Source organism: Amblyomma americanum, chromosome 1, assembly GCF_052857255.1.
Source record: "Amblyomma americanum isolate KBUSLIRL-KWMA chromosome 1, ASM5285725v1, whole genome shotgun sequence".
Classification (NCBI taxonomy): Eukaryota; Metazoa; Arthropoda; class Arachnida; order Ixodida; family Ixodidae; genus Amblyomma; species Amblyomma americanum.
The window spans coordinates 522,604,105-522,630,478 of NC_135497.1; the positions used below are offsets into that span (position 1 = coordinate 522,604,105).

At 43.8% G+C, this 26,374-nt stretch overlaps 1 protein-coding gene across 1 annotated transcript in view; it reads right to left on the reverse strand.

Annotated features, from left to right (window-relative positions):
• LOC144128769 (uncharacterized) overlaps nucleotides 1-20,417 on the reverse strand; it is a 79,435-nt gene extending 59,018 nt beyond the window's left edge. Inside the window, exons 1-4 of the mRNA XM_077662446.1 lie at nucleotides 20,368-20,417; nucleotides 19,547-19,639; nucleotides 19,095-19,190; nucleotides 18,955-19,023 (exon numbers count right to left, since the gene is read on the reverse strand). Of these exons, the coding sequence (XP_077518572.1) occupies nucleotides 18,955-19,023; nucleotides 19,095-19,190; nucleotides 19,547-19,639; nucleotides 20,368-20,407 (298 nt within the window). The 5' untranslated portion in view covers nucleotides 20,408-20,417. The remainder of the gene's footprint in view (nucleotides 1-18,954; nucleotides 19,024-19,094; nucleotides 19,191-19,546; nucleotides 19,640-20,367) is intronic.
• Nucleotides 20,418-26,374: the final 5,957 nt, after the last annotated feature.

The window sequence follows — 26,374 nt, forward strand, 5'->3', positions numbered from 1 at the left end:
GGTCTCACTAACTTCCCGTGAGCCGAAGGCTGGAACGTTAGGAAAGGAGTGGGCTATGTTGTAACGACCACATGTGTAAGAACTTACATAGCGGGTTTCGGTTTCACTTGAACAGTGCATCCCTCTGCCTGGCCGGGTTGTTGAACCTACCTCGTTGGGAATACTTGTTTGTAGTGGAGGAGGGCCGGGGTGTGTACAAAGATTTCAAGTTGTCAGAAAAAAGTAAGGAACGAACCTCTAAACTTATCAATACTGCACGAGGCAGGATAGTGTAAGTAAGGAGGGGTATGATTGCCTGGAATATACATTCGGAGATATAAAGGGTATATCAAAGTTAGCCAATTAACGAGAAATGTAGTATTGTTTTGTTTGGAGGTCGTGCATAAAAGAAAGGGTACCAGGCTTTTCGTTAACACCTTCTTGAATAATATTAAACTTGCGGATAAAATAGTATTCACGTTGTTCACGTTCTCGTCTGGTTTTGAAGCCGCCTTCAATAATTGTTACTTTTAGTGGGTCAAATGGGTGTCCTTCTGAGTTTACATGCTTGGATAGGGGAAGATTAAGGAGAGCTTGGTGTGTGCGCGGTGATTGTTAAATCGAATGCGGAATGCAGTGTTTGTCTGTTCTATGTATTGCTGGTTACACACGGTGCATTCAAGAAGGTAAATAATGTTTGAAGAGTCGCAGTAAACGTTGCCGTTGATTGGATGCTGGAAACCTGACCTCGTACTCGTTGCGGAACACGTAGTCTGCATGTGTTTGCAAACTTTGCCTCGACCTTTGCCATAGGGGTGGCATCCATATTTTGGGATTTTGTGTTCCTTGGAGTGGACTAGATTGTCCTGAATGTTTTTGTCACGCCTGTAAATTACGCGCGATGCGCATGTAAATATTCTCGATAGTCGTTGACTTTGCTGGAGAATATTAAAGTGTTTATTAATAATTCTGTTTATGCTCGGTACGTTACTGTTAAATGTGAGAATAAGGTTTGTAGTGTGATCATTTCGGTTATCTCTTCGATATCCCTTGAGCATTTGACTACGGTTCGGATGTGACGCTCTGCTTATAGCGTCATCAATAAGGGAACATGGATAGCGCTGTGTTAAGAGCACGTTGCGCATGTTTTCGGAGTTGTCATGAAAGACTAGGTCGTTAGAGCAGATTCTTCGAAAACGATGGGCCTGAGAATAAGGGATGCTGGTTTTGCAGTGACAGGGATGGGCGCTTTGAAAATGTAGATATTTTTGAGAGTCGGCTGGTTTTCTATAAACGGTTGTACGATTTGACCCCTTGAGCACCAGAATGTTATTATCAAGAAAATTGATTTGTCTGGTTGAGTAAGTGTGCGTAAACTTTATGTTTAGGTGTACGGAGTTGAAACTGTGAATGAAATGGATATGTTGTTGTTCTGTGTTTGTCCATATTATAAAAAATGTCATCCAAATAACGCTTGTAAAAGTACGGCTGAATTAGACAAGAAGAAAGAAATTTCGACTCTATATGGTGCATGAAGATGGTACAATTTGGGGCCATTCTTGTTTCCATAGCGGTTCCACTTAATTGTAGATAACATTGAAGATCAAATTCGAAGCTATTATATTCTAACACAATTGTGGCTAGTGTTCCTAAGACGTTTGTGATTGGAGATTCATTAGGTCTCTGCTGTTCATAAGATTCTAAAAGGGCTGCAATGCCGTCAGTAAGGGGAATGTTTGTGTATAAGAATGTTACATCTATGATCAGAAGAAAGGCTCCTTCAGGTTATGTTATATTATCTATCTGGCTGAGAAAGCGGTTTGCATCTTTGATGTAGGATGGATGTGTGGCTGAAATGTATCTAGTTAGAGTGTCAATGTACTTTGATATTGGTTCTGTGAGGGTGCCGATTCCTGAAATTATTGGCCGTCCAGGAATACCGGCTATATGTAATATAGGGAGCATGTAAAAACGCCCAGGAGAAGGATGGGTAGCTGTGAGTGCCTTGTATAGTTTCGGGGAGATTTAATTGCGCTTTGTGAGGTTGAGGAGGATATCAGATATAGGTTTTGAGTGCTCGTCGGTAGAGTCGCGATGAAGTTGTTTAGAAAAATTATTGTCAGAAAGCTGTCGGATGCCTTTAGTCATATGGTCATCACTGTTCAAGATAACAATGCCTCCACCCTTATCGGCTGGCTTTATGACGATGTCGGTACGGTTGCTGTGCGCCTCTAGAGCAGTGCGTTCTATTTTAGGAAGATTGTCTGGCCCTAACCTGTGTTTTTTCAACATTTCAAAAATGTCATTTTGAACTGCCCTATTATAGATATACGTGTTTTTCCCGCCCGATGTTGGGAGTCCAATTTTGGTTTGCTGGGTGGATGTCCGAGTGTTGGTCTGGTTTTTCGAGCTTATCAAGGAAGTATTCTCTCAGGCGATGTTTTCTGGCGAAGTCGTCAAGATCTTTCAGGAGTTTGAATTCATTGTATTTGCCTGCGCGGAGGCAAAAAGTCAGCCCTCTAGGCAGGACGGCTCGCTCATACCCTGCTAGCGGTGTTCGAGATAGATTGGTGATGTTGTCTACATTGTGATGGCCCTGTTTTGAGAGTATTTGCCCTTGGCTGACCTTTAGCTGAGAGATATCGGGGTGAGGAGAATTTGATCAAACCACACTTAGTACTTCTTTCAGCCAATCGTTATGGGGAACTTTGTCCCGTGTAAATTTTCTTATTTTGATTATGCCTATTTCCGAAGTTTTTTTTGTTTTGAAACGTTCTGGTAACTCAGCCTCCAGCGCGGAAGCAAGATTGTTCCGAGCCCGACGCTCCTCTGTTCCCAGTATCGCGGAAGCTTTCTCAGAGTGCCGATTTGTGATTTTGAGCAACTCTAGGGAAGGTGATTTTAATATGTCGTTCCAATTATTTTTGTATTCTTTTGATATATTATTCGCTGATGGTATCAGCTTCACTTGTAGACCTTTCGGCACGATATTAGCCCGAAGGTACGATTCAAGGTTTTAACATGAATGTCATGAATGTTGAAGGTATGCAAATTCGACCGCTTAAACATATTATGGATCTTATCGCACCAACTCTTACCCATATATTTAATCTTTGTTTTTCAAGTGCCGTTTTCCCACAAAGAATGCAGGTGGCTAAGGTTACGGTATTGTTCAAGAAAGGTGATCGAAATGACATCAAGAATTATCGCCCTATCTCAGTGTTGCCAATATTTTCAAAGGGTTTAGAAAAGATTATTCATGAGCGCCTTTCAATTTTTTTTCAGAAATATGACCTTTTAACCCCAGCTCAATTTGGATTTAGAAAGCAAAGGTCCACGGAACTAGCCTAGATAGAACAAAAAGAGTTTATTTTATCACAGTTTTCAAGTAAGATGGTTGTACTGGGCCTGTACATTGATTTCACGAAAGCATTTGACTGCATTTTTCATTCCATTTTACTCAAAAAACTTGAATTGTATGGAGTGCGTGGCCATTGCTGGAATCTTATAAAATCTTACCTTGGCTATCGGCGGCAGTATGTTCAAATTGGTGAGCACTGTTCCGACCAAAAACAGATTGCAAGAGGAGTGCCTCAAGGCAGCATTCTTGGACCTTTTCTTTTTAATATCTACATAAATGATCTGGTAAATACATGCGCTGAAGCCAAATATATATTGTATGCCGACGATGCCAGCATATTTTTTTCCGCTACAGACTGTGAGCAAATCAGCTATATAGCAAACTCCGCCCTTGTAAAACTTCTGGAATGGTCTGTAGCAAATCAGTTAGAAGTTAACACCAACAAAACTAAGGCTGTGCTATTTAGACCGAAATCAAAGCAGGTAAATATGAACGTAGATCTTATATATGCCACCAGAAAAATAGAAATAGTAAGTAGTATTAAAATTCTTGGGGTCACGTTTTCGCAAAATATGCTGTGCGATATTCATGTAGATTCTGTTTGCACTAAATTGTCAAGTGTCGTTGGTATTTTATCCAGATGTAGGTCTATATTACCTTTCAGCGTAAAAAAGCTGATATATAATTCTCTTTTTTACTTTCACCTCTCTTACTGCTTTTTGGTATGGGGATCTACCACAGTAACAAACATAACAAAGGTGTACGTCCTACAAAAAAAGATAATTAGGCTTATTTTTGATGTCCCCTACAATTCTCATACACATGCTCTGTTCATTAAAGCAGATATAATGCCTGTCTGGAAATTGTTTAGCTATAGAATAATTGTTGCCTTTAAGTACGAATTAAAAGAAAATCGAAATTTCTTTCGCAACCTAGCCAAGCTAGAAATAAAGCCTACATCCTACACTATACGTCAGTCTGAATACTGGAAGGTGGTCACTCCCCGTGCTAACTATTCTATGGGTACACTATCGTACATTTTGCCTAAACTTCTTATTGATCTGAATAAATGTGGAATTGATTTAGGTCCCACTACAGTTCGTGAACTGCGCCACGTGATATGTCATGTTTTTGAACAATTCTAATATTGATTTCCTTGTGATACAATAAATCGAATCAATTTTGCGTTTCTGTATGTTTGTATTCCTGTATGTTTCATGTATGCTCCTGTACTGCCTTGTAGAGGGGACCGTATGCTCTAGTCAAGCTGTTCAGCAGCTTTTACCCACGGCCCCTCCATCGTTTTGATGGAAATAAAGCTATTATTATTATTGTTATTATTATGTATAAGTCGCTGATCAATTATTTTTCGTAATTTAAGAAAAGCTGAAGTTTTGAAGCAGGGCTGCCGGTGATATGAGAACAACGGAGGTCGAGTCATCAGGCGGCTTGTGCATCAGACCCGGCGCACTCGCTGGGCGGAACCACAACTCTCACGAAGGTCATATGTTAAAACAGGGGTGCTGAGGGTCAGTCCACAGTTTTATGACGGGCTGTTGCTGATGGGTTGTTGTTCTGGTGCAGAATCCACGGCAGGTTTCCGCCTTGGTTGTATACTGCTCTTCGAACTTGCCTCAAGACACGATGGCTTGTTTGGTGTGCTCGTCTGGGTTAAGGTGCCTGCTGTAAGAGAATGTGCTGCTGCTTCGCCACAGGTGCTCTGGGGTGGCTGTTTTAGTGCTGCGCTGCAGCGTCCCCTCGATGTCCGGGAGGTGAGTGGTGGCCTTGTGGCGATGTCTGGACGGCTGGCTGTTGCTTGTCTAGTAGACATAGCATTTTGGCCTACGACTTGTGCAAATGTCCGAGACTCCGGAGTTTTCATCAAATATTGTTGCTGCCGAGGCTCTGGATGTTGTTGCGCGTTGTCTCTCCATTGCCCCAGTGTGCGGTGGCGAATTCGGAGGAATAAGTTGTAGATGTTTCAACACAATAACGAGACTCCCCCCGAAGCTGGGGTGCACGCCATCTGCAGACAGAACTGTGCTGCGGTGGAATCTTTTCATTCTTTGGTCTACAAAGAAAGTGTTCTGCTCTCGTCAGCAGATGCCAACAAGGAGGGAATTAAAGACCTGGGCCTTCTGGTTGATCTTTACACACTTGAGGCCTGTTGGTTGAAATTCTTCGCAAATTTGGAGCCCGAGGTAGCACGAGCGTTGCAAAAATATTAATATTATCAGGTCTTCCTATTCTGATTTGATGGATCCGTTGCACGTACCGGTCTGCGGCGGTAGCGGCATCCAAGATTGCGACGTCCTTTCATCAATCTTGACACCAGGTCGGCAGATAAATGCTCGGGTGTGCGGGACTGCAGGATGTAAGTGCTGATGCAAATATTTCACTTCAGAGTCCTCGATGATGGCGGTAGTTGGGCTCTCGACGGGGAATTTCAAAACCATGTGTACTGATGAATTGCGAGCAGGAGCCATTTTAGAGAATGTTACGAAAGTAGGTTGCGTTGGCTCCTCAGGATAAAGGGTTAAGAGAAGTGGGCGCTTCTACAGAGACACATTTATTTATCAACTTTTCGACCGCGGTGCGGTCTTCTTCAGGACTATAGTGGTGTAGCGTCAGCTGGACGTTTTAACTTTGTGAGCTGCATAGGAGGGAGAAAGGAGTGTATCAAGGAAATAGCAACAACTGTTGAAAAAATTAAACAAAAAATAAAAATGGGGGTGCGGGAAGCAGACAGGGAGAAGATTGAAGAAGGAAGCAAAAAATATGAAGAAAAGAGAATAAAAGGGGGACTAGTAAGGAGGGACGGCCAAAAAAGGAGATGGCGAAACGAGTGAAAGGGAGAGGAAGACGGTGAGGGGGACATGGGCAGCGCGGCAACCACTGGCGTACGAAAGCAAAACGTGCAAACAAAATACACAAACAAAATGCACAAACACAGATGGGCGCAGCTGCGCAAATGACACTGGCAGTGACGAATAGGCCAAACCAGGCCTCTTTTGGGGGTCTCACTAATTTCCGTTGAGCCGAAGGCTGGAACGCTAGGGAAGGAGTGGGCTAAGTTGTAACGACCACATGTGTAAGAACTTAAAAAAAGGGGTCTGGGTATCACTGAACAGTGCATCCCTCTCTCTGGGCGGGTCGTTGAACCGACTTAGTCGGGAATACTTGTTTGTAGTCGAGAAGGGCTGGGCTGAGTACAAAGATTTCAAGTTGTCGGAAAAAAGTAAGGAAGGAACGTCAAAGCTTATCAATACTGCACGAGGCAGGATAGTGTAAGGAGGGGTACGATTGCCTGGGGTATACACTAGGAGTTATAGAGGGTATATCAGCGTTAGCCATTTAAGGAGAAGAGTAGTATTATTTTGTTTAGAGGTCGTGAATAAAAGAAAGGGAATCAGGCTTTTCGTTAAGAACTTCTTGAATAGTATTAAACTTGTGGATAAAATAGTATTCACATTGTTCACGTTCTCGTCTGTGGTAGAGCATCCGCCTCGCATTCGGAAGGTGCTGGGTTCGATCCCCAGTGCCGCCGGGTACCCACCGGTTCTTAATGGGTACAAAAATTCCCCCGGCCTGGTGCTCGGATCTTCTGGGTGATATGCTTGGGAAAAAGAGTCTTGACCACAGTTGCACTGGTCGATCGGCGATAAGTTCAGCCGTCAACAACGTTAAATCCGCCTCCTGCGGTAGAAGCCCATTTGTGGCCCCCTTGAATAATTGTTACTTTGAGTTGGTCAAAAGGGTGTCCTGATTTTGCATGCTTGGATCGGGGAAGATTTGGGAGAGACTTGGTGTGTGCGCGGTGATTGTTAAATCGAATGCGGAATGCAGTGTTTGTCTGTCCTATGTATTGCTGGTTACACACAGTGCATTCAAGAAGGTAAATAATGTTTGATGAGTCGCAGTCAAAGTTGCCGTTGATTGAGTGCTGAAAATTGGACCTCGTACTCATTGCAGAACTTCCCTTAAACCTTTATCCTGCGGAGCCAAAGCAACCAACTTTAGTAACAATCTTACAATGGCTCCTGCTCGCACTTCATCAAGACACGTGCTTTGGAAATTTACCGTTCAGAGCCCAACTACCGCCATCATCAGAGACTCTCAAGTGAAATACTTGCATCAGCACTTCGGTCCTGCAATCGCGCACACCCCACCATTTATCTGAAACCTAGGGTCAAAATTGATGACATCCCCAACCTCCTCGATTGGGTACCACGAGGTGTGTCGGGCATCGTCATTCACGTCGGATGCAACGACGTCGCAATCATGGATGCCGCTACCGCCGGAGACCGGTACGTGCAACTGATCCATCAAATCAGAATAGGAAGAAATGATATTGTTAACATTTTTGCAACGATAGTCCTACCTCGGGCTCCAAATTTGAGAAGAAATTCAACCAACAGGCCTCAAGTGGTAAAGATCAAACAGAAGGCACAGGCCTTTAATTGCCTCCTTGTTGACATGTGCCGAAGAGAGCAAAACGCTTTCTTTGTAGACCACCGAATGGAAATATTCCACCCTAGCACAGTTCTGTCTGCAGATGGCGTGCACCCCAGCTTCGGTAGAGTCTCGTTATTGTTTTGGAACATCTATAACTTACTCCTCTGAAATCCCCACCGCACATTTGGGCAATGGAGAGACTACGCGCCACAACTTCCAGAGCCTCGGAAGAAACAAAATTCGATGAAAACTCCAGAGCCTCGGATATTTCCAGAAGTCCTAGGACAAAATGCTACGTCTACCAGACAAGCAACAGCCAGCCGTCCAGACATCACCATCAGCCCACCAATCACCTCCCGGACATCGAGGGGACGCTGAAGCGCAGCACTAAAACAGCCACCCCAGACCACCACTGGCGCAGCAGCAGCACATTCCCCTACAGCAGGCACCTCAACCCAGGCGAGCAAACCAAACAATCCATCGGGTCGTGAGGCAAGCCCGAAGAGAAGTATACAACCGAGGCTGAAAAATGCCGTGGATTCTGCACCAGAACAACAACCCATCACCAACAGCTCGTCATATAACTGTGGACTGACACCCAACACCCCTGTTTTACCATATGACATCCGGAACCGTTGTGGTTCCGCCCAGCGAGTGCGCCGGGACTGATACACAGGCCACGTGAGTACTCCGCCTCCCTTGTTCTCATATCACCAGCAGGCCTGTTTCAAAATTTCAGCTTTTCTTAAATTACGAAAAATAAGTGATCAGCGACATATACATGAACTTCATGTTAAAAACTTAAAAAAGTACCTTCGGGCTAATATCTTACCGAAAGTTCTACACGTGAAGCTGGTACCAGCAATGAATAATCTATCAAAAGGAGACAAAAAGAAATGGAACGACATATTAAAATCAGCTTCCCTAGTGTTACTCAAAATCATAATTCGGCACTCTGAGAAAGCTTCGGTGATACTGGGAACAGAGGAGCATCGGGCTCGGAATAATCTTCTTGTTTCCGCGCTGGAGCCCGAGGAACTAAAACGTTTCAAAACAAAAAAAGATTCAGAAGTAGGCATAATCAAAATTAGAAAATTTACACGGGTCAAAGTTCCCCATGACGAATGGCTGAAAGAAGTACTAAGTGCGGTTGGATCAAATTCTCTCCACCCCGATATCTTTCAGCCAAAAGTCAGCCAAGGGCAAATACTCTCAAAACAGGGCCATCGCACTGTAGACAACATCATCAATCTATCTCTAACACCGCTTGCAGAGTATGAGCGAGCCGTCCTATCTAGAGGGCTCCCTTTTTGCCCCGCACAGGCAAATACAATGAATTCAAACTCCTGAAAGATCTTGACGACTTCTCCAGAAAACTTCACGTGAGAGAATACTTCCTTGATAAGTCCGAAACCCCCCTCCCCCCCCCCCCCCCCCCACCAAAAAAAAAAACTCGGACTTCCACCCAGCAAACCAAAATTGGACTCCCAACATCGGGCAGCAAGACAAACTTGGATATCTATATTAGGGCAGTTCAAATTGACATTATTGAAATTTTTAAAAAACACAAGTTAGGGCCAGAAAATATTCCTAAAAGAGAACGCACTGCTATAGAGGCGCTCAGCAACCGCACTGACATAATTATCAAGCTAGTCGATAAGGTTGGAGGCATTGTTATCTTGAACAGGGATGACTATATAGCAGAAGGCATCCGACAGCTTTCTGACATTAATTTTTATAAACAACTTCATGGCAACCCTACCGACGAGCACTCAAAAGCTGTATCTGATATCCTCCTCCACCTCACAAAACGCAATGAAATCTCCCAGAAACTATGCAAGGCACTCACAGCTACCCATCCTTCTCCTGGGCGTATTTACATGCTCCCTACATTACATAAAGCCGGTATTGCTGGATGGCCAATAATTTAAGGAATCGGCACCCTCACAGAACCAATATAAAAGTACATTGACACTCTAACTAGATACATTTCAGCCACATAGCCATCCTACATCAAAGATACAAACAGCTTTCTCCGCCAGCTAGAAAATATAACATTACCTGAAGGAACCTTTCTTGTGACGATGGATGTAACATCCTTGTACACAAACATTCCCCATGCCGTGGCATTGCAGCCCTTTTAGAATATTATTAACAGCGGAGACCTCATGAATCTCCAAGCCCAAATGTTTTAGGAACACTATCCAAATTTTTGTTAGAATACAATAGCTTCGAATTTGACCTTCAATGTTATCTACAAGTAAGTAGAACCGCTATGGGAACAAGAATGGCCCCAAATTGTACCAACTTCATGCACCATAAAGAGTCGAAATTTCTTTCTTCTTGTCCATTTCAGCCGTACTTTTACAAGCGTTATTTGGATGATATTTTTATAATATAGACAAACACAGAACAACTTATCCATTTAATTGACAGTTTCAACTCCGTACACTCAAACATAAAGATTACGCACACCTACTCAACCAGTCAAATCAATTTTCTTGATGTTGACATTCTGGTGGACAAGCGGTCAGTTCGCACAACCGTTTATAGAAAACCAACCGACTCTCAAAAATATCTACATTTTCAAAGCGCCCATCCCCGTCACTGCAAAACCAGCATCGCTTATTCTCATGCCCCTCGCTTTAGAAGAATCTGCTCTAACGACCTAGACTTTCATGGCAAATCCGACCACACATGCACCACCTGCTCTTAACACAGCGCTATCCACATTTCCTTATTGATGACGCCATAAGCAGAGCTTAAAATCTGAACCGTAGTCAAATACTCCAGGGACACCGAAGAGATAACTGAAATGGTTACATTACAAGCCTTATTCTCAGATTTAACAGTTACGCACCGAACATAAACAGAATTCTTAATAAGCATAATAATATTCTCAAGCAAAGTTAACGACTATCGAAAATATTTACATACGCACCCCGCGTGATTTACAGGCGCGCCAAAAACATTCAGAACCATCTAGTCCACTCCAAGGAACACAAAACTGAAAAATATGGATGCCACCCCTGTGGCAAAGGTCGCTGCAAAGTTTGCAAACACATGCAGACTACGTGTACCGCAACGAGTACGAGGTCATGTTTCCAGCATTCAATCAACGGCAACTTTGACTGCGACTCATCAAACATTATTTACCTTCTTGAATGCACCGTGTGTTACCCGCAATACATGGGACAAACACTGCATTCCGCATTCGATTTAACAATGACCGCGCACACACCAAGTCTCTCCCAAATCTTCCCCTATCCAAGCATGTAAACTCAGAAGGACACCCATTTGACGAACTGAAAGTAACAATTATTCAAAGGGGCTTTGAAAACAGACATGAACGTGAACAACGTTAATCCTGTTTTATCCACACGTTTAATACTATTCAAGAAGGTCTTAACGAAAAGGCTGGTTCTCTTTCTTTTATTCACGGCCTCCAAACAAAACAATACTGCACTTCTGCTTAATTGGCTAACTCTGATATACCCTTTATAACTCCTAGTGTATATCCCAGGCAATCATACCCCGCCCTATTTACACTATCCTGCCTCGTGCAGTATTGATAAGCTTTGACGTTCCTTCCTTACTTTTTTCCGACAACTTCAAATCTTTGTACAGAGCCCGGCCCTCCTCGACTACAAACAAGTATTCCCGACGAGGTCGGTTCAACAACCCGTCCAGGGAGAGGGATGCACTGTTCAGTGAAACCCAGACCCCCTGTTCAAGTCCTTACAAATGTACTCGTTACAACGTAGCCCACTCCTTCCCTAACGTTCCAGCCTTCGGCTCAGGAGAAATTAGTGAGACCCCGAAAAGGCCCCTGGTTCGGCCTGTTCGTCGCTGCCAGTGTCATTTGAGCAGCGGCGCCTCTTTGGCCGCGAATGTGCAGCGGCGCCCATCTTTGTGATTGTGCATTTTGTTTGTGTATTTTGTTCGCACATTTTTCCTTCGGTACGCCTGTGGTTGACGCGTTGCCGAAGTTCCCCGCACCGTCTTCCTCTCCCTTTCTGTTGTTTCGCAATCTCCTTTTTTGGCCGTCCCTCCTTACTGGTCCCCCCAAATTTTTTTATTTTTTTTCTATTTTTAGCTTCCTCCCTAAATCTTGCTCCTGTCTGCTCCCGCACCCCCATTTTTATTTTTTGTTTAATTTTTTCAACTGTTGTTGCTATTTGCTTGTTATACTCATTTTTTTCCTCCTCTGCAGGTCCATCTGACGCGACACCACTGAAGTCCTGAAGAAGAACGCACCGCGGTCGAAACGTTGATAAATAAATGTGTCTCTGTAGAAGTGCCCACTTCTCTTAAACTTTTATTCTGCGGAGCCTACGCAACCTACTTTCGTAACACACGCATATATATATATATATATATATATATATATATATATATATATATATATATTTATATATATATATATATATATATATATATATATATATATATATATATATATATACATATTCAAAGTTGAAAACGCTTCATTTAGCCATAGATTTATTTTGAGTCGACGTTTCGGACAGAGCCTGTCCTATATATATAGAAAAGAAATCAGGGGCCCGTTTGACAAATTTATAAAGGGAGCCAACAGTCACCGAAACCAAGGTGCATAGGGGAACGTTAATTTTTTTTATTTACACTCTCAAAGCTCGCTTACACCCAGTAAGCATAAATACCCACGAGAGCAACAGTTTGGACAGCCGTCGCCGTAGCTGAGTTGGTACGAGCACCGGACGCGATATTCGGAGGTCGGTCGATATTCGGAGGCATGGTTGTTTTTCTGCTGCTTTATAAGTATTTTCTTTAAGCGATTGATTAATCTAAGTATTATTATCCCACTGATAATCATAACACATTAAAAAAAATTAACGTTCCCCTACGCACCTTGGTTTCGGTGACTGTTGGCTCCCTTAATATATATATATATATATATATATATATATATATATATATATATATATATATATATATATATATATATAGCGAGAGAGAGAGATGACCAAGTAAATCTGGGGCTCGTTTAATAATAACAATACTCTTTATTTCGCCACCATGCAACACTTGATGGCAGGGAGCCCTTAGTAAACCTGTCATAATACATCTTGACTGCGCAAAGGGCACCCGGCCCTGACATTTGTCGGCAATTCAGTGGCTCAAAACCGAGGTAAATGAATGGACAATTGTACAAACATACAGTACAATTTCAGAAGTAGTAAGCAATCTCAAGGTTTGCTTACACGGCAAACATAATTACACACGAGAGCAAGAGATTGGACAGCCGTCGCCGTAGCTCAGTTGGTAGAGTACCGGACGCCAAATTCGGAGGTCGTGGGTTTGGATCCTACCCGCCGCACGGTTGTTTTTTTCTCTGCTGGCTTATAAGTGATTTTCTTTAAGCCACAGATTAATTGAAGCGTTATTCTCCCATTGATCAGCACGACAAATTTAAAAAATAGAAACATTCACCTATGCACCTCGGTTTCGAAGACTGTGTGCTTCCGTCACACACACACACACACACACACACACACACACACACACACACACACACACACACACACACACACACACACACACACACACACACACACACACACACACACACACACACACACACACACACACACACACACACACACACACACACACACACACACACACACACACACACACACACACACACACACACACACACACACACACACACACACACACACACACACACACACACACACACACACACACACACACACACACACACACACACACACACACACACACACACACACACACACACACACACACACACACACACACACACACACACACACACACACACACACACATACATACACACACACACACACACACACACACACACACACACACACATACACGCACGCACGCACACACAAACACACACAGCCGCCGCGGTGGCTCAGTGGTTATGGCGCTCGGCTGCTGTTCCTAAAGACGCGGGTTCCATCCCGGCCGCGGGGGTCGAATTTCGATGGTGGCGAAATTCTAGAGGCTCGTGTACCGTGCGATGTCAGTGCACGTTAAAGAACCCAAGGTGGTCGAAATTTCCAGAGCCCTTCACTACGGCGTCTCTCATAGCCTGTGCTGCTTTGGTACGTTAAACCCCCAAAACCATAAACCCAACACACACACACACACACACACACACACACACACACACACACACACACACACACACACACACACACACACACACACACACACACACACACACACACGCACACACGCACACGCACACGCACACGCACACACGCACACGTACACACGCACACACGCACACACGCACACACGCGCACACGGACACGCACACGCACACGCACACGCACACACACACACATACATATATATATATTATCAGCTCGACTACACCCGGTGCAGGAAATAGGCCTCTCCGAAGTCTCTTCAATTAACCCAGTCCTTTGTCAGCAGCGGCCACCATCTACTCTTTTAGTGCCGCCATTCAGGCTGTTCTCAATTCATTTGTGGTTCTCCTGTCTGCAGAAGAAAGTGTTCTTGATCCGCAAACTATTTTGTTCTGTGAAGTCTAGTGATAACTCCATTCTGTTATTCCAGAAGCTTATTGCATAGTACTTCACTGCCTGTTCTCCAGCCTGCTTCATGCCTAGCCTGGCATTGAATTAGCCCATCAGTGCTGTGTTCTGCGTTTATTCTTTAGTTATTGCCACTTTTGTCGTCGTGGAACATTTAGACTACCTGGTCATGAAGATATCAGCTTGTAACCAGTTATGAAGCTTTACTACGATATAAACCACTCTATCGTTTGTGCTGCAAATTCCTGTATGGAGCCAGCTATTGGCGTTTTTAATGAAATAGGGGCTTTGCTGGAATTAATTGAACATAGAGGTATTACGGAGGACTACTAGCGTGATCAGCCTAGCCAGATTCACGTTTACTTTCAATTTCACAGTAACCTTGAGCTGGCTTATCAACAGTTGCATAGTCGTCTGATCTACACAGTCTCATTTGTGAAGATAAATAAATAAATTGCGTTATACTAGCAAGAACCAACACAGCTGAATTCCTGCGTGTGGCATAAGCCTCGAATGCTTGACAATGCCTTAGCCCACTCACACTAGCCACAGTTTCTTTTCTTGAAATCAAACAGCGCTCTATTTTGACAAATACACAAAAAGACATGACAGGAAGGGCGCTGTCCTGTCACGTGTTGACAGCTGTGACCGAGGGACTGCTACAGAAGTTCAAGGGAAGGCGAAAAAGACACAAAGACCAAAAATACTCAGACACGGCAGACTAGTCGTTATGCCGTACATCCACAAGGTGTCCCACAACCAAAAATGTGTGGGTAGCAAGTACGGCATCCCGATGGTGTTCCCTGCGCCGTGTAAATTGACCAAGATGTGCCCTAAGGTCAGCAGCAGTGGCCCTGCAACTTCGGGCTTGGGGAAAAAAACACGCCAAGGCCTTCGTGCGGTGTGCCACGGGTGTCGTCTAGATATGCACCTTTTTTGTGCCAAAATATATGTTGGCCAAACTGGGCGTTGTGCTAATGAGCATGTTAGAGAACATCAAGTAACGTTGGAGAATGCATCAGATTCATGCATGAGTCTTCCCTCCCATTGCCGTTCTTGCAATGATGAAAACGATCAGTACTGTGAGCCATGGCTTGACAAACTCAAAATTCGGACGAGGAGCAAAGATATATTTCTTCGGGAAATATCGGAAACGTTCTTTATTATGCCTAGAGGCGACATGTGTGTCACCACAATTCTGGCTCCCGGCCCGCCAGCGAATTTGTATTGCTTCAAACGAGACGACGAAATGCAGTCTGCTCTTCCTAATCTACAAGCTTTATTGCTGTCATCTTGAAAATAATTTTTCGCTACCCCTCTCCCTCCCACCCCGTTTTTTTGACCTTTTACTTCTGTGTTCATAGATGCGCATGCGTTCACGGTAATGTTTCTTTTATCTTGAACGAACATACGTGTCAATAAACAATCACTGCCCGTCCTGTCATGTCTTTCTGCGCATTCATCAAAACGTAGAGCTGTTTGATTTCAAGAAAAGAATATACACCTGCAACCACTCCCGCACCACATTTTATTAAGTGTTTTTTTACACTAGTGATAGCCTGCAGCAGCAGAATTGCATTCCAACCACATTTTCTGAAATACAAACATGTACCCGACACTATAGAACAATATTTATGCGGTTTTAAAATACATCACGAAAAATAGGAAAAATACGAAGTAAAAATACATCGATATAAGGCAAGTATAATTTGGAGGTTTTGTTTTCTGAGTGAGGGTACAAATGGACACTTCACAATTTCTGCCGAACCGGAAAAGACGTGAAACACACACCGGACGTTTCTAATAAAACCATAAAGCTGACTTGAGCTTTACCTTATGCTGCAGTCTTTGGTATATAATTTGCATTATCTTTAAGTTGTACACTTTTCAACTGCAGAATATTGCGTTTCGAGTAAAGAGGTTGCGTCATCAGGATTATAGCTGGGATTTTATAATTTTATAGAATGCGAAGTGCGCGCTTGTGAAGAAATGATATTTCCTCATCATTTTCTTTGGTGGCAGCAACCAAACAAGCATTCTGTACAGTCATTTGGAGTAGAACCATGTCTATTACATTGAACGTTTCAGCCGCGGAGCTAGTTTACAGGCCCCTTTAATCATTCAACAGAAGCACAAATTCCTAAATGAAGCGACTGACATGAAAGTTTCTTAAGGAAAGTTCGGGAAACCATATTCCAAGACATAGCCGCCGCGGTGGCTGAGTGGTTATACGGCGCTCGACTGCCGGCCCGAAAGACGCGGGTTCGATCCTGGCCGCGGCGGTCGAATTTCGATAGAGGCGAAATTCTAGAGGCCCGTGTACTGTGCGATGTCAGTGCACGTTAAAGAACCCCAGGTGGTCGAAATTTCCGGAGCCCTTCAGTACGGCGTCTCTCAATAGCCTGAGTCGCTTTGGGACGTTAACCCCCCATAAACCAAACCATATTCCAAGACACTTTTGAGTGTACTTTCTCTATGTTACGGGCTTCAAACTTAATCTCAATATTAGCACATGCATTCATGTTTATGGGTCTGAACACTATGCATTTAGTTTTTTTGTATTGAGCCGCAGCATATTTTTTTCAGCAATTCGGACTGTTCCAGCAGATAACCTTTAGCTTAATTTTTTTATTTCTCGGATGTCCCCGGCTGTAAAAAATTATGCTCTAAACATAAAAAGGGCATAAAGGAATAATTCAGAGAAAAGTAATAAATGGCTGAGCTGCGGCTCACAGGCACCTGGCGCCGCATGCCATAAACTTGAAGCAAACATTGCTTTGCCCGTCCCATGGATGAGAGGTTTGTGGCAGTAAAAGCGTGGCGCTTGAATTCTGCTATCTGCAAACGGTGTTCCAGGCTGGACCATCCAGTCCGGGGAGCCATAGCATCAGATTTTGGAGAGTCTACAGTCCTGACGTGCAGCACTGTACACTTGCCTAATGTTTGTTTCATTTTCCGCTTTTAAACTACACTTTAACGGTGTATGAGAACGCAAGCCTAATTTCTACAACGAGGCTCTTCCCCAATACTAGTTTTTGTGGTGCTGCTGGCGACGCCGCAGCTGCCAGAAAGTTGTTCCGTTCAGACTGCTGCGGGAGCGGGCCCGAAGGAAAGAAATCCTAGAACGGGAGGTGGTCACAAAGACAGAGATGGGCTGAGGTTCAGAAAACTTAACAGCTTATTTTCATGGCAGAAATCAAAAAGAGAAATTTAAAAAACAGGACCGAGCATGCACTATTACAGAATACACGACGCGCTGGGCAGAGATTCGTTTCCTAGGGTGAAAACTTGGAGACGTTTTAAGATTATATGACACATTGCACTGGCACGAAATACCTTGTTCATTGACACACTGACACCTCTGATAGATGGTGTATGCTCCACGTCTATGTATGTGACATGACTCATGGCACATTACTCACAAGGTAATTCTTTTCGGGCTGTCTAAAGCCGAAATGCATTACGCTGGAGGGGTAATATCCTTTCTGTAGAAGTCCAAATTCACCCAATTGGCTCCCGATTTCTCTTCAAGTTTTAGCTGTTAATTCGTGCTAATTACGGATGTAGCAGAGGACATGCTAGCGTATGGTTATACCACGAAAGGAAGTGTTCGACTGGATGCCTCCACGTGCTGCATGTGATCACGTAGTGGAGCGCACGTCACCCGACAGCAGTTCAGCCTGCTGATAGAAACGAGTAGTTCGTCCAGTGTTAAATTCCGACTACTTATTCGACAATCCACTTCTTCTGAAAGTTAACATAATCCATTGCGCGAGACCCCGAGGCGCCGCGCACAGAACCCCCCCGACCGGCGAACTGCAAGGCACTAGATTCTCCGTCGCTATAGCAACGTCAAGCATAGCGCTGAGAGCAGTGAAGGCTGGAAGCCTGTGTGAAAATTGCCTGTGTGTGACATTGCCTGTGTGTGAAAATTGCCTGTGTGTGACATCCGTCCGCAAGCAAAATGACGCAGTGTCCTCTCCTGCTTGAAAAAACCGCACCTCCACCCGATGCCTCATCCTCCTGCTGGAGCAAGAGTCTAAGGGTTAAATCAGCGCCGCAGTCAAGGCGTCGCCTCCATTGGAAGTTTTACTTCGGTCTTAAATATAGGGCGTCGGCAGGGTTATAATGTTGCCTTGCACGATGCACATATCACTGGTAAAATCTGAAAAAGGCAGTCGTCTACGCACAGCGTTGAATGCATTTACATTTAAGATTGACACCATTTACGAGCAAAGATGTGCCTGACATGGCCTAGATAATATGCTGTACCGAAGCGAGTGCAGGGAAATGTTAACAAGAATGAATTCGCCTATATCTATGCAGAGTGACTGATTTCGTATCCTAGGCTTCGATTTCCTAAAATATAAACTAGTCACTTCCGTTTAAATAGGGTATTATTTTTTTAGGGCGAGCGAAGTGTCAAAAAAACGCGCAAAAATGTAAAGTTCTACTCTTCTGTCTGAATTCGCAAGTTGCGAATTACACGATATTTATGGTTAGTGCTTTCAATAACTCTCCTCGGGGTTGTCTTACCTGGAGCGCTATCGCGCGACTTCTTACCTTTTTTCTGGTCCGCGTCCTTTTCCAGGCTCGGCACGGCAGGTCCAACGGCGTCATTCTTTGAACCCACTGCGAGAGCAGTGATTGGTGTGATGTACTGCTGAACGCTGCGCTGACAGCAAGTGCACCTTATTTCGTACCTGTAAACGCCTCCTTTGGCTCTACAGCGTCTTCCGATGGTTTGCGTACTTCCTGCTGCGGTGGCGTCGGCACTGAATCGTCTTCCGGTGAGGTCGCTGAGTCAAGAAAACTTCATGTTAGCAAATGCAGTTGGCTCATTACTCGACCTACTGCGTGCGGCATGTGAGTGTTAAAGGAAGTTGTTCCTGCATAGTAGTGATTGTTTTCTTGCCATACTGATCACAGCTTAAAATTGCTTACTGATTTCATTGCGTACGCATTAGAAGAGGCGGTTTACATGCCAGAAAATGTTAGAACACGAACCGAGATACGGAACAGGCTATAATATCCCCGCATAGGTATTACATGAACTGCATGGTATATGGTTTATAAAGTTGTGGATGTCGTTTTTGATTTTTTAATGCGAGTTTTTTTGCAGAACGCACCGACCTAAGAGTGAAGGCTTTCATACCTGTAGTTGTATCCCATGCCGTTGCAGGGCCTTTCGATAGAGGGTGCAAATCACGTGGCGATGTTGGGCTTGGAGCGTCTTCCGGGGAAGCGGCTGCGACAGGGTAGCTGAATATGGTCAAGTACCACTGGTCTCCCACCTTCAGTAATGCGCACAGTATTGAGAGGAAAGGCAGCAATGCCTCCCGTACTGAGTGACAGCTTGAGGGCGTCTTTCGTTTCAGCACAATACCACTGTGATGGGAGGAGTTACATGCCGATATACCCCAGAACGTAGGCCTGTACGCAAAGCAGTTTTTCGACGTTATGGCCTATGTTGGCTTTAATCTGCTGTGCTGGACGACATACGTCGAATGTTAATCCACAGCTGACAAAATATGGATGAACGACAGTGAAACGAGTCAAGGCGTTTTGGGAAGAACTACCGGTTCATTTTTTCGGAACCGGCAGTTACCTTTGACTACTGATTTTAAAAATCAAGTTATACAATGTGGCACTGCGGTGGCGTACACATGGCCCGTAGGCGTACCACTAGCTAGAGGTAATAATGCTAATTACCGCGGTCACTGACTACTTGGGTGTGGTGGCTTTTTGTCCTTCGGTCTTGATTTTAAGCGACTGCTTGGTGAACTCTAGATCAGCTTATTCGTACAAGAAAATTGGGCGAATGAAATTGCTGCATCACTATCCCAGAATGGACTAGCTGCCAGGCTGTTTGCAGTGCTGCGTTCCGACACTTTCTTTAAATCTGCTATGCTACACCAGCAGTTGCGTTAAATTTCCATTGTTGTCGTTGTTAGCCTATCAGAAGATGGCACATACCCACACTGGGAGACCGGCTAAGAATCGGTTCCTCAGCCATGGCCACGTTGACTTTCTCTTCTTCTCTGCTTACGGCGAGCAGCCGTAAATTGTATAAAGGCTGCCTTGGCTTGAAGCAATGTAATTGTTGAAAAGATTAAATTTAAATGTCAACTTTTGAAGGCCGAGAGTAATTTATTTATTTATCATAATACCCAGTCCGTCAATTTTTACATTGCGTTAGAGTGGGGGACAATAATTATCAGGTGAAAATTTGTATGTGCATACAGGCAACTTGTGTTTGTGAAAACATTAAAGTACACTTCGATTACGAATAAAGAATTGATAATAAACCAAGACTCAAAGAAGAAGCAGTGAAGCATAAATCGCCTAGTTACCAGTGATGTTTCACATAGATAAACAGCACTGATACATACATTAAACCGGTAATGAGTAAACGTCATTACCAACAGCGGTGGCAATATCGCTTGTCAAACGGTTCAATTCAAAAGTTATTCGGACAAAAAGCGACATTTTATACCTTTCAGTTTTGCACCTAATTTCTTGAATCTTGTTGACAAGGTCTCATTATGAGAAAACGTTAATGGGGGGAAGAAAATAGAGTGGTCGCTGTATTAGTATTCGGGAATAAAAAATATTGTGGAAAACTTCAAGCTTAGTGTCATTCTGCGCTTATATACCCAATTATAATTAACTCTTCCTTAGTACCTGGTGCACTCACTGTCTTCTGCAATCGCCCAAAATATATCTTAGCTCGATTTTAGAACTTTTCTATGCTCTGAATGTCAATTTTGAGCCATGGATACCCCAATGTGCAGGCGTTGTCAAGTACACCCCTGATGTGTGCTGTGCACAAGATTTCAGTTTCAGCTCAAAAACGTCTAGTATTACGACGAGAAGGGGCTCGCTAGTATCATGACGGGAAGGGGATTACGAGAAGGCGATCGCTTTCTTGTGAAGGACATGCGAACTGTTTTTTGAAATATGATATGCATTCACCAAGCACTACACCAGTCAATAATGTTATTCAAATCATACTGTAAGCCAGCACATTGATCTTGATTAACAACACGATAAATCCCGCAATTGTCTGCGCAGAGGCGTACGGCCGAGGAGATTGCAGTACCCACCGCAAAATTTCCTGCAAGAGCCCGCCCCCCTCCCTTCAGGTCGAAATTGCCTGCCAGGGGGGGGGGGGGGGGGGTTATCCCGCAACGGTTGTGAAATTCAAGATTGCGACGACAAAACCATCCTGCCATAAAAAAGGAGCGCAGTGAACATGGATTTACAATTTTATGTCCTGGTGGATGAATTTTATTAAGCCAAATATTTGCTATAGCCAGCTAAGAAAGCAGCCAACAGTATTGGGTAAAAAGTTAACTTTTCACCAAGAGTTAGGCAGCCTGCTAGTTAGCTCGTCTTAGGTGTATTCTGATGTACTGATAATTCTATGTCGAAAAAAGCGTTGCTATAACTGAAAAAGCTATTTGTAAAAATTGCAAAAAGTCTTAAGTGCAACACTCTGTATGTCCAATGACACAACTTGATGCAGTATGACAGGTGAGTAGGTAACATTATGAAGTATTGGACTCACAGAACATTGCCATCAAAAAATTCACGTAAGTGATTCTGAGCATAGCAACTGGACACAGCCTTCACGCAAATCGAATCAATCTGATGTCACCAGTGTAAGTGCCTGATCTCCCTCCAAGGTATGTAAATTTAGTAAAATAATTTTTCCGGCGTCATTAAGCGCACTGATTTGTCACGCGTGCATTTGGACTGATGTAGATATTGTTTGTTGTTTTATAATATAGCCATTTATAACAGAATATTCCTTATTAATATGTCCAAAATATTTTCGTGAACCCAGAGGCTAATTTGTTTATAACGCTCCGAAGGTGCTACATTTTTGCTGCCACGATTGATTAGGACAACCAGGGCACTAATATTGTTATATTGACATCTTCATGATAGATTATTTATTTATTTATTTATTTATTTATTGCAACCTCGAAGGCCCCATTAAATGGGTATTCCATCAGGGAGCGGAATTCAGAGCACCTGGTTTGCTCAATGAAATATCTGAATGATGATCGGCCGGAATGAAGTACGACGGCATTGGGCAAATCATTCTAGTTCTTTGCGGTGCGGACAAAAATGATGAGAGGTGAGAACATGTCCGGGCAAGGGTAAACGGCATTCTTGTGGTTCGTGCGGCTCGAGATGCGGTGGGCTTTGCTGATAACAGCTTTCATGATGGGAGGATAGCAAAACTTATGAAAGAGGCATAGTCTTGCGATAGTACAGTGGTGAGCAGCCCTGTCTAGAGCATATAGGGCATCAACCACAAATAGTCTCTACGTAGATTGCAATGAACCACCCCTCGTCGACAGAAGAGAAATGCTGACACACACATACGTCCTAAAAACCCGTTTGCTGGCAAAACGTCGCTGCTACCGCATAGTTAAAAAGTTGTTCTCCAGACAACTGTTTAAGAACAAACACCGACCAATCAGATCACTCCTCGTGCTGCGCTTGGAAGAAAAATGCGAAAAATTAGGTATACTGAACACACTGCCCAATATTGCCCTGATATCCAACCCACTGCTACCTTGGTACACCTTGCCTTCTGTATGCGATGTTACGTTCGCGCACACCCAAAAGAAGCAAACTCCAACCTGCACAAGAATATATACTGTAGGAGCACGGCAGTGAACAAAAATACAAAACAGGCACAGATTTTAACGCAGACAGCTCTCAAACGGCACATTACGTTGGAAGTGCGGTAATACTATGAAAATATTACGTTGGAAGTGCGGTAATAAAATGGAAAGAAGAAAAATAGGTAGGCTACCTGGGTGCGCATCTGTTTTCAAGCGGAAGGTTAGGCTATTGCTTTTGCAGATAAAGAAATAATGAAGAAAATATATAAAATACGTTACCTGCAACGACTCCTTCAGCGTATTTAAAGCGCTAATCTGCACACATGCAGTTCAGCTCATAATAGAGACTTAATACATTACATAACAAAAGCTGAAACACAAAGGCGTACAGTGAAGTTCTGCTGGGTCGCCAGTCACATGGGAATCACCGGGAATGAGAGAGCTGACACATGTTCCGCACATTCGCATAACGTACAAATAAAAAACGTAGGTATACCTCATAAAGAGAGCATGAAATTGGTAAAAAAGTTACCCGGGCGCCTAAGTCTGCTTGCGCGGAATAAATCGTAAGCATGGAACTTTATAGAACGCGGGTTTTTTCCACGACGCCAGTACGAGATCTATTTATTTTTATTGCTCAAAATATTCATTTTTATTTTATTTTTATTGGCATTTGTTTACAGTTTTTCTTCTTTTGTTTTCTTTCACTTTATTTTTCTTTTCACGTCCAAGGTTTTATGTCGATGTCCATGGCTGTTTTGATATCCAGGTGCTATGCCGACGTCTGTGGTTACTGTGCCATTGAACTGTAATTACCTAAGTATATAGGATTCATCAACCAAATGTTTCTCGTAGCAAGATCCCATCATGCACTGTGTAACAAAATCAAACTTTTGCACATTTATCTTCGCAGAACGACTTAATAGTGCGGAAAAAATGGTGCCACCATTTGGAAGAAGTTGAAGTAACGAGCGTTGGCTTTATTGGCCGTGCGTTAAACGGTAGTCCTTCCGCATTTAGCGGAGCCAGTGAAGGAAACCCCGAGCGGTTCAGAAAAGTAAACCAAATTTTCCAACTAGCGGAGCGGTTAGAGTGCCTCGATGCGCGCGCCCCCGCTTAGGGTGAAGTCACCCTTTGAACCCCTCGACGCCGCCTAAATCGGTTTTCGCGCACTCCCTCCGCCATTGCGTTCCCCGCGTCGACCTCGCCGCTCTATTGTCGTGCGGGCGTCACTGCTGCGCGCTTGCATTCGCACGCCTTTCATCGCCGTGCAATGCCTGGATGTTGTGTTACTCAGTGCTCCAACCATTCGAGAAAAGGTTGGAGGATGTTCCACATTTCAAGAGACCCGGAAAGGAGGCTTCTGTGGCTGGTCCGGATCAAGCGTGACAAGTGGCAACCGACGAACTCCTCATGTGTCTGTAGTGTAAGTGCCGCATGTTGGTTCAATGCTGTTTTTGTTGCAATTTACCACTTTTGCGTTCAGCCAGCTAAGTGTAGCACAACTTTTTTGTTGGTCAGATGTCATTTCTGCACTATTCGTTTTGCTCGGCGTAAAAAAAAAAGCACGCTTCAGCGCCGAACCGGCCATTGCCTGTCGCTTGCCTGTTTGTGTCAGAAATTGCATGACACAATGTTTTCGCTCGTAATTGCATACGAAGCGTGCTTCCGCCGGTTTTGTTCATTTGAAAATAATTGTCTTTATGAGGCGCTTGTCAGCGAACCGCGGCAGGCACGAATCAAGGCACTGAAGACAGGAACAAGCGATGGCACATACGCTGTTCGAATTACTGTGCATCTGGGTCGTCTAGGAGCCAATACGGATTAATTTACTTACGATGCTTTAAGTTTTTGACACGTATGCTGCGTTGGGTAGCGTGCGCTGACTGTTAGCCCGATGCTTCGTCCATCGACGCCGCATTAGGTCACTAAATGAGATTAACAGAATATGTTATGTGCAGATTGAGGCACTCATTAGAGTAATTTGACTTAGATATTTGGACCGCTTTGTTTTCTTGTGTGCTTTGTTCATGGTTTTCATTTTCGGGCAGGAAATGTGGGGTTAATTCCAATAAAAGAATTCATCTGCAGGCTCATTTCGACGACGAGAGCTTCGAACAAAACTGCGCGGACGGATGGAAGAAGCTCAATCCCAATGCTGTCCCAACGGTATTCTCGTTCAGAGGGCAGATACCTGTTAAACTTGGTGTTTGTTGCCATGTCGCTTATCACCTCGTCATCTACATTTGAAAATGATTGTGAGGAAGTGGTTGGTGTGCATGCATACTAAATTTTCTGGCGCGTCTTCTATAGACCCTTTTCAAAAATTTGGAGTTCGGCTTTTTGGCACAACAAAATTCCTTCACCCTGGCCTCCACATCAACTTTGGGGTAAAAAGAAGGTGCAATGCTGCGAGACATATATAGCTTGAACAATGCCGCGTTCCTTTCCTTTACACGACACGCTGTCGGAATAAAGGGATTTGTACAAGCTTTGCCTAGCCACTCCTTTTGTTGAAGTTGGTGAAAAACAGCTGCACGTGGCGTTTAGGATGGGCCGCCATGGTGAAGGGTCCTTTGCAATGCATAAAAGCTTACTTTCAGAGTTTTGCAAAAGGACAACTAATTTAAATATGTGATGTGCTATTTTCGCTAATTTATATGCTTCTAGAACTTGCTCAAGAGCGAAGGACACCAAAGGACCGAAGTGTGCATATGCCTGCATTACGCAGTAATGACGCTGCCGCACAAGGTTCTTCACCAGAAGTGAGAAACGTCCTTCCTTTAAACACGCAAGAACATCTTCCAGCAGATTCATCGTCTGACGGAGTGAAAAATGAGACATTGGTGGGTACTGCAAGCAGCAATTCTAGTGAGCAAATTGCTTCGACCACCACGGATGTACGGCCTCAAGAAACTGCAATGGTTCGTGCGGCCCAACCCTTTGATTCTGAGGTAGCAGAGCTGAAGAAGAAGATAGTAGCTTTCACAACAGTCAATAATAAGTTGAAACAACACCACAACGAATCTAAGACCACTGTCAAAAAACTACAGAAGCAGAATCGCAAGCTGCAGAAAGAAGAAGCTAATTTCTCACGAAATATGAAGTTTTTATATGAAGACCAAATTTGTGCCCTTTCTCGGAACAACAATCGTGGCAATTCATGGTCAGCGCAAAGAGTAAAGCAAGGCCTAAAAATTAAATTTGCTTGTGGAACCACTGGGTATGAAACGCTCAGAAAGATTGGCTACCCTCTCCCATCATGCATAACGTTAGCAAAAAGAATTCAGAGCCTGAAGTTTCTGACAGGCATCCTGCATGAAGTGATCGACGTAAGGAGG